The following is a 12549-nucleotide window of genomic DNA, read 5'->3' as shown; positions in this document are numbered from 1 at the left end:
GTGTTTCTCTTACAACTTTTAATGAGTTACACAAATGAATCAAGACTTCAACAAAACACTTCACCATTAGTTTGGGCAAGAAAATCGCCACAAGAGAGAAGCAACCATCTTGCAACAAAGAGAATGATACAAGCAATTATATCCTAGTTACATGGAGGGCTGCCTTGAACTTCAGTTAAGTAGTGAGGTTTCCAACGAGATTTGTAGAAAAAGATCCTTTCAACAGACAGCTTTTTTTTGTTGTGCTCCCTTACAAGACCTACAACTGTTGCAGAGTATCATGCCTCAAGAACAACTGGTCATTAAAGTAAGCAAATGCAAGCCAGAGGAATTAGCAAGAAAGTGGGAGATAAACTCTGTAGATGTGTTTCTTCAAGCTGAGCCACACAAAGACGATGTGGTATCTTTACGATACCATATAGATTTCATGTTCAAACTCACAAAGCTGGCCCCCAAAACATCAGCATGACAGAGGCCAGAAGGGTGTCCTCCTACATGAACCTTCATTTGCCATGGTAGTGATTCTGCAGGGAATAATGCAAGGTGAGGAGAGAGGTGTCTAAATAAAAGTTTTTGATTCATGAGGACACAGGCTTTTTTTTTCTCTAAACTCCTGGCATAACTCAATGGCAATATCCATACTGCTGTTAATAAAAATGTGTGAAGTTGAAGTTTTAACAACACAGCCAGCGTGTATATGCAGTAATGATGAATTGGAAACTTGAACCCAAGTCTGAACCAAGCCTTTATATGCTTACTAATGAGCTTAATATGTACCACCGACAATCTAAATGCACCCACTCTCCTCAGCCTAGACAAAGCACATTATTAGGAGGTAGAAGAGCCTTTCTTCAAAACTTTTAACGCCCAGAAAAGTTGTAGCAGCAAAAGAGAAGGTGGTGCAGCAGGGGAATTCAGCCACTGGAGTATGCCAGTGCTCTCCTGGCAGCACTGCCTGTAGAAGACTGTGTTTTATCATGAGAACAGCAATATGGAGAAATAGTTTTAAAAGGCAACAAGAGATTCAGTCCTGAAGAACAAACTTTACAGTTTGAAAGCACATACAATCACTATTCAAATTATTTACAGTAAACTGCAGAGTTTGAGTTAAAAGATAGTGATTTTCCTGCAGTATAATTCTGGGTTTTGGCTCAAATCTCCCACCATTCTTACAGTGACATCCACTGGAAGAAGACAGATGGGTAAGCCCTGAACACAAGAGATGGGAGTGATGATTCAGCTTCAGCAAGCTCTAAGAGAAAGGACTGAAAAATTTTTTGGCCTCCCTGGAGACCGATGAGAAAACTAGGGAAGGAAAATTATGGACTTTTGCCATGGACCTTTCAGTAGGGCTAGGACTTTAAAACCACTATCTTATTTTATAGTAGAACTGTAAAAAGAATACTTCAGAGTTTAATATGCATTTAACTAAGCCTGATGGTGACAGCAATAGACATTGGGAGTTGGGAGTACTCTGTTCTTCCCTACAAATGTGTCAATCAGGAATAACTTTGACACAACTAGACGAAAAATCAGTGACATATCATGGATATTAAAATAGTGTGAGTGGGGAATCAGGGCTATTCACTTCTAACATGCTCTCAAACTACCAAAGACAAGCATTTATTTGGAAGACTAGATATACATTAAGCATTTTCAAAATCTTTTTCTAAGGTTGCTCAGCTACAGATCCTTGTCATTCACTTTTTCTATAGAAGTCATGATTACCCAGGGGGGGAAACAAAAACTGATGTTTTAAAACTACATTCTGCATAAAAAAAAAACTTGCAACAGAAACAACTAAATTACGGTTTGGAGTCTTAAAATGGCATTAATGTCCTGAAAGATTGGATTCATGCCTAGATTGCTGGCATTTTAATTCAGAGAAGATCCCTTAAACAACTCTTCCTCATTTCCAAGGAAAGACATTACAAAACAGCCACTGGTCTCATAAAGCCCAGCGACTCCTGAAATAAAACAAATAAATGCACCTTTTGAAAAACCTGCCTGAAAAGGGGTGCATTCCTTTTAACTGTATACTTAATCCTGTAACAAACTCTGTTAATAGTTAAGGCATCTGTTTCAAAAATCCACAAGAGAGGAACATCTTTTGCCTCAGCTCAGAAGGAGGAAATTAATTGTTAAGACTTCTCCCCACAATTATTTTAAAAGTAATGCAGTCCGTGCCACTGACTTCAAACCAAACTGTGGCAGCCTCAAGTCGCAGCTAACATTGGGACATGACATTTCCCCATTCTCAAAATAATAGTTCATCAGCTGTAGATTCTTGTGAAAACAGAGTATTACTTTGCTAAGTAATGGTACTTAGAGAAGTGCAATGGTTAGGAAGGCAGAGCTGAATTTCTAGAAAGTCAGCCCCAGCAATCTCCTTGTGTCCTTTGTGACATTTTAGGCCTAAATGAAAAACCAAATCTGAAAGCTGCTGCTGCCTGCTTACAATTAGTACATAACGACAACACTAACACCGTTCAGTTGTGGTTGCAAAGTCAAATTAGGAAAGAATATAACATTGAGGCTGCTTGTGCAACCTTAACTCAAGCTCAGTTCAGTACTACTGTGCATTTACATTGCACAGCTGCTTCCTTGGCATTGAACAAAAATAAGAATTGGATGCCATGTTTCCTCTTAAAGGTCCATCTACTAAAATCACTGCAATGAGTCCACTCCAGAGGTCCAACAGCTATTTTATATGAAAAAAAAACATGACTGCCAGTATGGTTCAAGTTTTCTTACTACAGGGAGAGATAGGATTTGGTGGTTTTGGTTTGGGTTTTTTTTTTTTTTTTTCTTTTTTCTTATCTCTCCCCCCTTTGCTCCCCAGCTCATACCATTGTACTAATAGTTCTCTCTAGCCATAGTTGTATTTGACTGTCATCCCCCCCCAATATCTGTCCACACATTTCAGGATCACTGGGAAGCATTAGCGATCACTTAAGTACTTTTCTTTCATCTCTGTACATACACAGTAATCTTTATCAAAATATTCACTGAGCTTCTGCTACCCTCATGCTCTCTTCCCAGGAGGTTTGCAGCAAGGACATACTTAGCCATCATCCTCTCCCACGCTTGCCCATGCTCCCCCTTTAATGCTCCATAAAATAATATCATTTTCCAAAACAGAGGCTTGGTGAGAACTAGGGCTGCTGACCATAAATTTTCCAGCCCTTCTGCCCTCCATTCCTTATGTCATGCACTGCCCTCGGCATTTCCTCGGGATGCTGTTTGTTAAGATGTTTTTCCGCAAGTCTGCTGCCCTGGCCTGTCAGGGACCAACTCTGCAGCCACCAGATCCACAGATGAAATGACAGGCCTACCGTGGAAAAACGTGAGCGGGCAGTAGCATCACGTGGCAGAAACAGAGGAACATCAGTCTAATTTCATTCTCCCACTTCTAAACTTGGAGATGGATCTAGACAGGAATTGTCTGTATTTAAATAAAAGGAGTAATTGGCACGGACACCCAACACAGTTTTCCCCTCATTGAATTTCTTCTAAAACCAAAGCTGAAACTATGGAAGACTGCAATGACAGAGCCAGCCTGTGCTCATAATGGCCTTATTTTTGGGAGAAGAATCGCTCAGCTCTGCAATGCCACAAACTCACCCATCTCTGAGAAACACCAGTTTCCTGTCCTCTACACTGCAGCTGTCCCTAGAGATGCAGGGAGGTGGCAAAACAATGTCACCCTGTTTTGCGATGCCACAAGGTCATTTCTAGCCATTCGAGCTCCCTTATAAGGCAGATCTTCCTTCTGCAAAGAAACTTGTCCAGTGTTTGACCCACTGGCTAGATCCAGCTTCTGAGGGTAATTCACTCACTTGGCCCTCTGCCCAGGGAACAACTCAGCTGCGAGCACGGGGAAGCGTTTTGGCAGCTCTTACATCAAGGCTGCCTCATCACTCCCTTCAAAAGACCAGAGTGTCACCCAACAGCAGTGCAGGCAGCCCTGCAGTGGGAAGCCTGCCTGCACATCCAGCCTGGTGACAGAAGCTTAGATGCACTTTGGGTCCTAGCATTTACATGCATTTTCATCACATAAATGACAATACTCCAGTCCTCATCCATACAATGAGGGAGTGGCCATCTTTGTTCAAAACAATGAAGTATCTTTTCATTACTTACATCCTAATTTTAACTATCCAACATTGCACGTGTGGTCATAATAAAAGTCAATCTGAGAATCACTGGCAACATACATTCTTCGTAAGATCTCATATTTCTCTTTACAGTGCCACAGCTTCACTGATTATTATTAGAGTTGGTTCTGCTTTACACATGTAAGGGGAAAGGAGACACACCACTTATTTCATAAATTCATTCCATCCAAAATGCAAGTACTGAATCTTGAAATGGCCCTTTATAATCAAAGTAGTGCTGGAAACATGGTTTCCAGAACAGAACACAATCTCTGTACACAGTGTAATTACATTTTAGCGTTCTGCAGAATACCAGCGTATGGCTTAAATGCTATTAATTGTAAGCAGTTTTGTTCCACAGGATGTTGTTCGCTGATAACTACTCAATTAGGGTTATTTTGCAATTAGTCTACTCACAGTAAATTTATTGCGAGCAGAATCATCTGTGGTGCAGCAAATTAAGATGCTGTCTGGACTGCATGTGCAGTGGCTCTTACATGCTCCTGAAACTGCGTATAGCTCACCACACTAATTTTGTCACACTAACAGATTAAATGTACAGAAAAGCAGGAGCAGCCAGTGCCATTGGGAATCCTGAAACTGGGAGAAAAAGACAAATTTGGGGTTCAATAATCTTTAGATCAAACCCAGTGAGTCCAAAAATGCATTGGGAAAAATGTGAAAGCTAAACAAAGCCGTATGTTTATATGTCACTGCACATACACATGCATATAGAGCAGATGAAATTCTGTATTTGCTTAGTTACAGCTCCCATTCTTTTAAAATTATATAGAGGATGCTCTCATTTCCATGCCTTGAACAACAGCTCTACTCTACCCGTAAGAATTTGGCATCTTAGTGGCTTATCCTCTCCCTTCCTGCAAATCACACCTCTTTCTGTCATTTTGAAGTAGTCAGATAAAAAAAATTATAAACATGCAGATCACTGTTACCTGTGTGTATTATTCAGTAAACAGAGGTCCAGAGCCCTTTTCTCTCAGTTTGAAAACCAAAACAAGGCTGTTTTCTATATGAAACTCAATAGATATTTCAAATATATATTTCAATATATATAATATTGAAATATATATTTCAAATATAAATGGAAAATTTTCTTCTCGGCAGCATGTAAGAAACTGAAAACTCTTGTTTCAGTGTGCCAGAGCAGCATTATCAATAAGCAACCAGGGAGAAAGCAATCTAATCTGCAAAGAACTCTTTCAGTGCTGATGAATGATGTGGAATGAGGGTAGCTTGATTATTTTTCTACTTTATTTATGAGTTGGGTTTACCCCACAGGGATGAAGGTAGCAGAAAACCTGTTTGATTTATAAACTAAGAAAAGACAACAGAAGAGCCAAGGGGAAATAAATCAGGCTCACTTGAGGCTCTCTGCTTTCCTAGGGACTCTTCTTTTGCCAGAGCTACATCTGAGAAAATACCCTGCAAAAAAACCTGTTACATACTTTTAGTCTATCTAGGGCCATAGATCTGGGTCAAGCATAAAGCCAGTTGGGTAATTAATGATAAGGATTGGGCCAGAGTCTCTCCTGGGGATATGGCAGCCTAGAGAAGCTGGCCCAGAGGAGGACTGATGCAGATATCACTTGGCACCGCGCCTGCGATGACTCACAGACCTGGTGCCAATGACTAAGGAAGAACCGTGCTGCATATCCAACAAACGTGCATGACAAGGGATTCAGGGCTACAAACTTCCATGATCCATGTGGGAGTGGAAAACAGAATTTGAGGACTAAATACAGCCACTAGGTCAGAAGCTGGCCATTTTCATCACAGAAAGAAGACCGCAAGTAGAAGTCACAACCTTAATATGCACGTTGAAATGTGGAGTTGTGTAATCGTAATTGCACTGCTGCACAATAATCTAGGCAGCAATCTCAGTAGTCAGGGTCACAGTGGCCATTCTAAACTGTACTCCTGCCCACGGTAATAAGGGATTCTGCTGGGGGAAACATGTCACAGATCAGGTCACTTCTGCTTTGTCAAAGAGGAGTTTATCTAAGTACAGAGTGAAGCTTATTTTAGAGCCAAGAATTCGCATTGAAACTTCTGCTTCTTCCCAGTACCTCTGCACAAGAGGAGGGCCATGTATAATGATGGACAAGGAAGGGAGGCAGCTGGTCCAGGTCTACCAACAGTTTTGGTGAGCAGATGCAAGTCTCTAGTCTGGCCTGTATAGGACCAGGCTGGAAATGGCCCCAGCAAGGAAACAATCTGACACATTGTCCACAGGTTGCTGATCTCCGTATCACGTCTCCTAAGAAGAACTCCCCTAAAGGATGTCTCCCTGTACCATCTCCCCAGCCTGCATGGGACTGGATTTGCTCTTTCCTTATCTAACCTTGTGCTGAACCTACTTTTCCCCTCTTACCTTCACTGACAGCATTTCCTGAAAAACACCCTTCTACAAAGTCCAAACATTCCCTTCTAAGTGAAGGGTGACTTGCAAGCTGTCTGTGGCCCTGATCTCAGCCATGACTTTGGATAAGGCTGCAACCTAAAGCCTTTGCCACCAATCCCATGTTCTGTATGTCTGTGCCTTCTTTTCAGGACCAGCTTGTTGGGAAATGCCAGCTCACGTGCTCTGCAAGTCAGGTAAATAGTAAAGTTGCCAAATCTGTTTTTGCTGCTTCAGCAGTGTTGTCTCTCAGCAACATCCTTAAAGGGACTGCAATGTGTGTCCTCTTGTTCTCATGGAAATAACACCTGCATGTCAAACAGGTGGTAAACATGATGCTCTTGGTTTTAATAGTCCTTTCTTTTATACGCTGAAGAGTTGTAATTGACTTCCTTTGCCTGTTGCCTTTGGAAACAATAAAATACTTAAAAGAAAAAAGAAACAGTTTGTAAGATCCCGTTCCTGTTGATAACCACTCAGAAGTGAACGTATCACTTAACATTTATGACAATCCAGCTGGATGGAGTCATGTCCATGATTGATAGCTATACTTAGCAGCTTTGTGGTTTTGATCAACCGAGACAGGATCCAGGGGGATTAAATGCCGGATGACATCTCAATGGAAACCATAGCACCGGGAACACATTTATATGTTGGGATAATGGATGAATGTGCTGCTCCAATGCATAAATATTTATACTTCACAGCTCTGCTGAAAACAGACAGGAAACCTTTTTTCAAACCAAACTGAAGGAAACAGCACTCACATGCTGAATACATAGACTCAGTCCCCGGATGTCTGACTTTTGCTGACAAACAGCATACAGCTTTTTTTGATGCATAAAGTGGCAAGATCTTTACACAGACTTCCTGCTACCAGAGATCCTAACAATGGGGTGTCTTATATCCCCAAAGGCTGATGGTCAGTGCTTCAAAAACATCTCCTAACCAAGTTCAACTCCTTTAAAGGACCTCTGGAGTTGAAGGGATTGATGAGGGATGGAGCCAGTCTGTGAGTGAACAACAGCAGTATTTATGTTCTGCAGTGGGAAGGAGAGATCCGAGTTAAACTCAGGCAATATATCTTTAACAGGGCTGTAAAAATTTAAGGAATCTACCAAGTTATACACATACAAGGCCTTCCAGTAGGCACTGGGCACCTTCAGTTTTGGGCTTCCTACATGTCTGTCTTGATAGTCCTGTATTCAGACATTTGAGAAGTGACTTCAAAGTCTGGATCTCCTCTGTAGGTCTGATGTCCCAATCTGCTTGTGCATTGGTGCCTCCTGCATAAGCAACTCGTGTCCCATTCAATAAGCTGCTGCTTTATCACTTCCCCCCAGAAAAGCACCCAAATCTGCTCTAGAGCGACCCTGTATGTAACACAGGATGTGCAGATTTTCTGCCATGGAAATCTGGCTGTGGGAGTGGTTAAGTTCAGCTGTCAGCATGGACACAACAAAATAACCTTGAGGCAAAGAAAAGTCAACATTTTCCACAAGGATCCCGATCCCTCTGGCTAAGTTAAGACATCCCTCAATAATTCTTTTAAACAAGTATCATTGCCTAAAATAAAAATCTAAATGAAATTTTAGCACTGCAAACCTAAAAATTGTAGCCACAGTCTTTTTACAGTTAATTTTTTAATGTGGTATATATCCATACCTCATGAGTTGTTACTAAATTCATGTGTATTTTACAATAAAAGTGTATTTGGACAACTTCTCCACTCTTCTAGTCATGTTTGTAGCTCCCAGTTTTCCTGGACATTTTACTAGGTCTTATTACAACAGAAACATTCATATCAATGTGCAATGTACATACATACTGAAAGGCTTCAAGTGTAAAAGGTGATGCTGTTCCTGTGTTCTAAGACCATGCTCTTATCCCGACTGCAGGGCATATGAGATTAATTCAGTATTTAAAAAAGAAGCAATAAATATTTCTTGAGAAGCCTGTTTTTAAGAATGGCAGTTGTTTAAAACTTCTGGAAAGTCACCCTGCATCCCTGGGAGACAGATTACCAGGCAGGGGATGGAATCATAGGTGTGTGCAAAGTTGCACACAGCTACAGTGTGTGCCCACACTAATGACAGTACATCTTCCAGCTCTGCAGGATATCACTTGCATATTTGTATATGTGATGCATTTACCCTACACAAGGTATATAGCATTGATAACATTTCTAAGATAGGTCCTTGATCTCAAAAAGTGTAGGACAGTGTCTGCAAGGTGCTGACCTCCATCACCTTTCTCAGAGACCAAAGCTGACTTGCCTGTCATTAGAGAAGAAGAGGGAAGGATACTAAGGACATGCTTATCACAGTGGATTCCAGCAGCAGCACCCCACTGGGACCTTGGGGCACTCAGGGATACTCACTAATGCTCAGCCTGCCACTGATGTCTGGTTTTGCTCAATTCTTACCTCTTTGCTGTTCTTTTATCTCCCCTTCAACTTGTGCTGCCTCTGCTGTCACTCTCCCTGCTTCCCACTGAAGACCAAGTCTTCTGCCTGCTCCATTAATTCTTTACCTCCAACGTTTGCCCACCCAGCTTAACAATTTTGATTATTACCATGATAAGAAAGAAAAACACCAAGAGAGACATGGTAAAAAACAAAACAAAAACAACAACAACAAAAAAACAGTCACAGATGCACTGGGGTGGGAAATAGGGTGCTTATGCAGTTCATCCTGGTAATGTGTGTCATCTAAATTAAAAGCCTAAGCTTCCTATTACAGACAGATGCTCTTGTTTGGAAACATCCTCTGGGGCACCTCCTTTTTTCCCCACTGTCTGTATAGGGAGTTTAGCATCCTAATTTAGGCAATAGCAACATGGATCCTCCTCCCTCCCACACTAAAACCACCCAATAGTAACCACTGCTTTGCAATGGTGCAATAAAAAGGTAAGCCGCAGGGGTGAGAGGATGTAACTAAATATTCCTAATGGAAGAAACTAAGCTTTGCCTAATCCCCCTGGCTCACCGTGTTTACTCTACCATCTCAAAGCAAGACCTATTCTCTTGTTTGTACAAGTCCCTCTGCACTTTCAGCTTAGACAGACATCAGCGTATCCTTACACGGATGAGCTGAAGTGCCAATTACAGGATGGGGACTTTGAACTGCTGTATAAACAAGTGCTGCTGCGGATAATGCTATTCCTTGATCAATATCCACTTTGATCTATGGATCAATGCTTTGGAAAGAAAAAAAAGGCACTTTACTGTATGGGAAGCTTACAGCTAAATGAATGGTGGCACATGAAGGCCTCTTCTTGAAAAGTAGGAAAAGGTCAGCTCACACATGCAAACCAACAGCAAGTGGAGCGATACCTCATGTATCTGACTGCATGGAGAAACCAAAAGCAACAAATCAAAGCTTGGCTGAGGCTAGCAGAGGTAATGGACTCTTTACAACAGCGATTCTGAAAATTACTCTTGCTGATTGAAGAACATTAAATATAGAAGTGAGCCAAAAAATTGAATTTTTTCCCCATGTTTTGGAACTTCTTCTATTATACTTCTGATAATTATCTGGGTTATCAAAATGCTTAGCAGTCCTGGGTATCAGTTAGGACTCTACTGTGCCAGAAAAAAGGCCATATGGCCATAACAACAATGCCACTCATTAATCGGTTAGCATAAGGCACCAAAATTTACCACGGCTGTTCCCCAATCCCCAAAAAGCACACCTGATGCACAGAATAACAAGACTTCAACTATGCTTCTCCGTGTCTGTAGGTTAAGAACTAAAATAAACAGGAGTAGCAACTGAATACCTAGATCACATAGTGTAATAAAAATCTGGTGGAAGTAAAGTGAAAAGACATTCTGTAGGAATCTATCAAGGATCTTGTGACATCCATATAACTCCCTGTTTAAAACATCCTCAAACGCTCCCTCGTTTTCACAGACTAAGTACATTATACATTCCGGCAGTAAAGCCATTTTTTGTCATCAGGAGGCCATTTCAAATATACAGAATCCTTCCCCCAAGATAACATGTTATTTCTCCTTCACCATCTACCAACTTACCCTCCAGCGTACAGAAACGCGTCACCTTCTCCGGCATCAGCTTCCCGTGCTTGTGCTGACAATACACCTCTGCGATCTCTTGCCGACACTGCTTAGATTTAGACCGAGACATGGCTGAGATTGCCTCTTTGCCTGTTACCTCACACTTTGGTGGTTGGTCGTATCTCAGTTCAGGGGAGCTGTTTCCACTTTTTTTTAAATTATGCTGTCTGGGAGACCTGTGAATCTCCTTCAAATTGTTGTTGTTGTTGCTGCTGTTTTTTCCAGGGTGATCACTGAATTGCACCACCTCATTGGAGTTCTTCCCCAGCAGCAAGTTCTCCTTTGTCTTCTCCTCTTCCAGTTTCTTTCTCAAGTGCTCCTTCTGCTTGCTAAGGGGTTTTTTCACCAGCTCAGACTGGTGTGTTTGTCTCTGAGTCCTGGGAGCAAAGTTACTGTTATCAATATTTTCAAAGTCCTTGGGGACTGAATTTTCATTATTGCTGTCTGTTCGCATTTTCTCTTTCGGTCGGTGGGAAAAATAGCCATCCTACAAGTGGGGAGAAAAATTATACTCATCTTACTAAAAATAGTCACATCCCATGCATTAAAAGCATTTATTACATGAAAGCATAAATCAATTGCAATCCAACACACTGCAAAAAATCCCCATGTTAGGGTTCATAACAGAAAGATGTAGCTGAGAGAGGCCTCCAAGCTGCCCGAGTCAGTGCAAACACAGCGTGCACCCCATTCATCACCGAGCCAGGCTCCGACCCCCATCTCAGACACAGCAGGGAGGTTCTACACAGGTTTCTGAGCAATTATTAACCAGAGACTTCACCCTGACACCGTTAAAAATCAATGGCAAAACGAACAGAGGTTTCAATGGAGCTAACGCAGGTCCTTCGATGTTCTTCTTCACTCCTTGTGTTAATGACAACAGTTTGGTATCCCAGGAACTGCCCCATTCCTCTTCAGAAAGCAGCAAGCTTTCTTTCAGTGAAGTAACTTCGCTACAAACCAAACCTTTCCTAATTTTGTTTTTTTAGCTCCTACACAATAAAACTTTGGAGAAGTATTTCCCACAGGGTGCACTGCAGCCTTGCAGCAGGTGGGAAGCTGTGGCAGCAACAAGCCCTGTGTCAGAGGGTGAGAAGCTGCAGATGCTCAGGCTCCCCAGGAGGGTCAAAGCCAGGCTCAGATGTCAACTCTTAACCACCATGTTCCTCTTCTCCAGGCTGGGCATGCTTTGATAAATATACAAGAGAATAATGTTGTAATATATAAAATATATAAAGGAAGAAAAACAGATCATGTAAAAGATTTGTGTGATGCAGAATAATGCTTTGCTTCACGATCTCACCCCTGCCTCTACCTTTTACCACGGGAACTCGTCCTAGCCCATCAATAGCAGAGCAAGTTCATAACACCAAAGAAAAAGGAGGATTATCCCAGGGATCCTAGAGAACAGAGAACATGGCAACTGCTCTAGAAAAGATGTGACAGACTAGAACAAAACCAAGAGGGACATGTGCCTCTTACTGTCAAATGGGAACCTGTCTGATAGCTGGGGTGGGTGAGGTTGAGCTACCTATGCTCCAACTGCAGAAACTAGTCCTCAGGCTAGTGGGGGACACAATTTTTAGACTCATAGAATATGGGTCTAAATATCTAAATATACCCACGAAATATCTCCATTTATTATAGTGATCAGTAGCAGATGAAATCAATGGGGAACTGTTACTAAAACATCCGAAGACAGGAGTGTGAATACTGATGGACTTTTTGAGTCTATCCTGTTTTCCTTCGGGTAGTGACAGACCTAACCAAAGATCAGAGGCTGGTAAATACAGCCTCTGCTAACAACAACACACAGGAGCCACTCTTAGCACCTATGAACCACATTTTGTGTTCATAGAACCACTGGGTTGAAAGGGACCTTTAGAGGCCATCTA

At 41.7% G+C, this 12549-nt stretch overlaps 1 protein-coding gene across 1 annotated transcript in view; it reads right to left on the bottom strand.

The window, feature by feature from the left end:
- The window catches only part of LOC104621474 (xylosyltransferase 1-like), a gene marked incomplete at both ends in the record, with an annotated part of 35221 nt that extends 24080 nt beyond the window's left edge, over window positions 1-11141 (bottom strand). The window contains one exon of the mRNA XM_010287983.1: window positions 10613-11141. Within this exon, the coding sequence (XP_010286285.1) occupies window positions 10613-11141 (529 nt within the window). The remainder of the gene's footprint in view (window positions 1-10612) is intronic.
- Between the last annotated feature and the right edge of the window lie 1408 nt (window positions 11142-12549).

This window comes from Phaethon lepturus, unplaced genomic scaffold, assembly GCF_000687285.1.
Source record: "Phaethon lepturus isolate BGI_N335 unplaced genomic scaffold, ASM68728v1 scaffold15650, whole genome shotgun sequence".
NCBI lineage: Eukaryota > Metazoa > Chordata > Aves > Phaethontiformes > Phaethontidae > Phaethon > Phaethon lepturus.
Note: the sequence above shows the minus strand (reverse complement) of the source record. Positions and strands in the feature narration are given on the sequence as shown.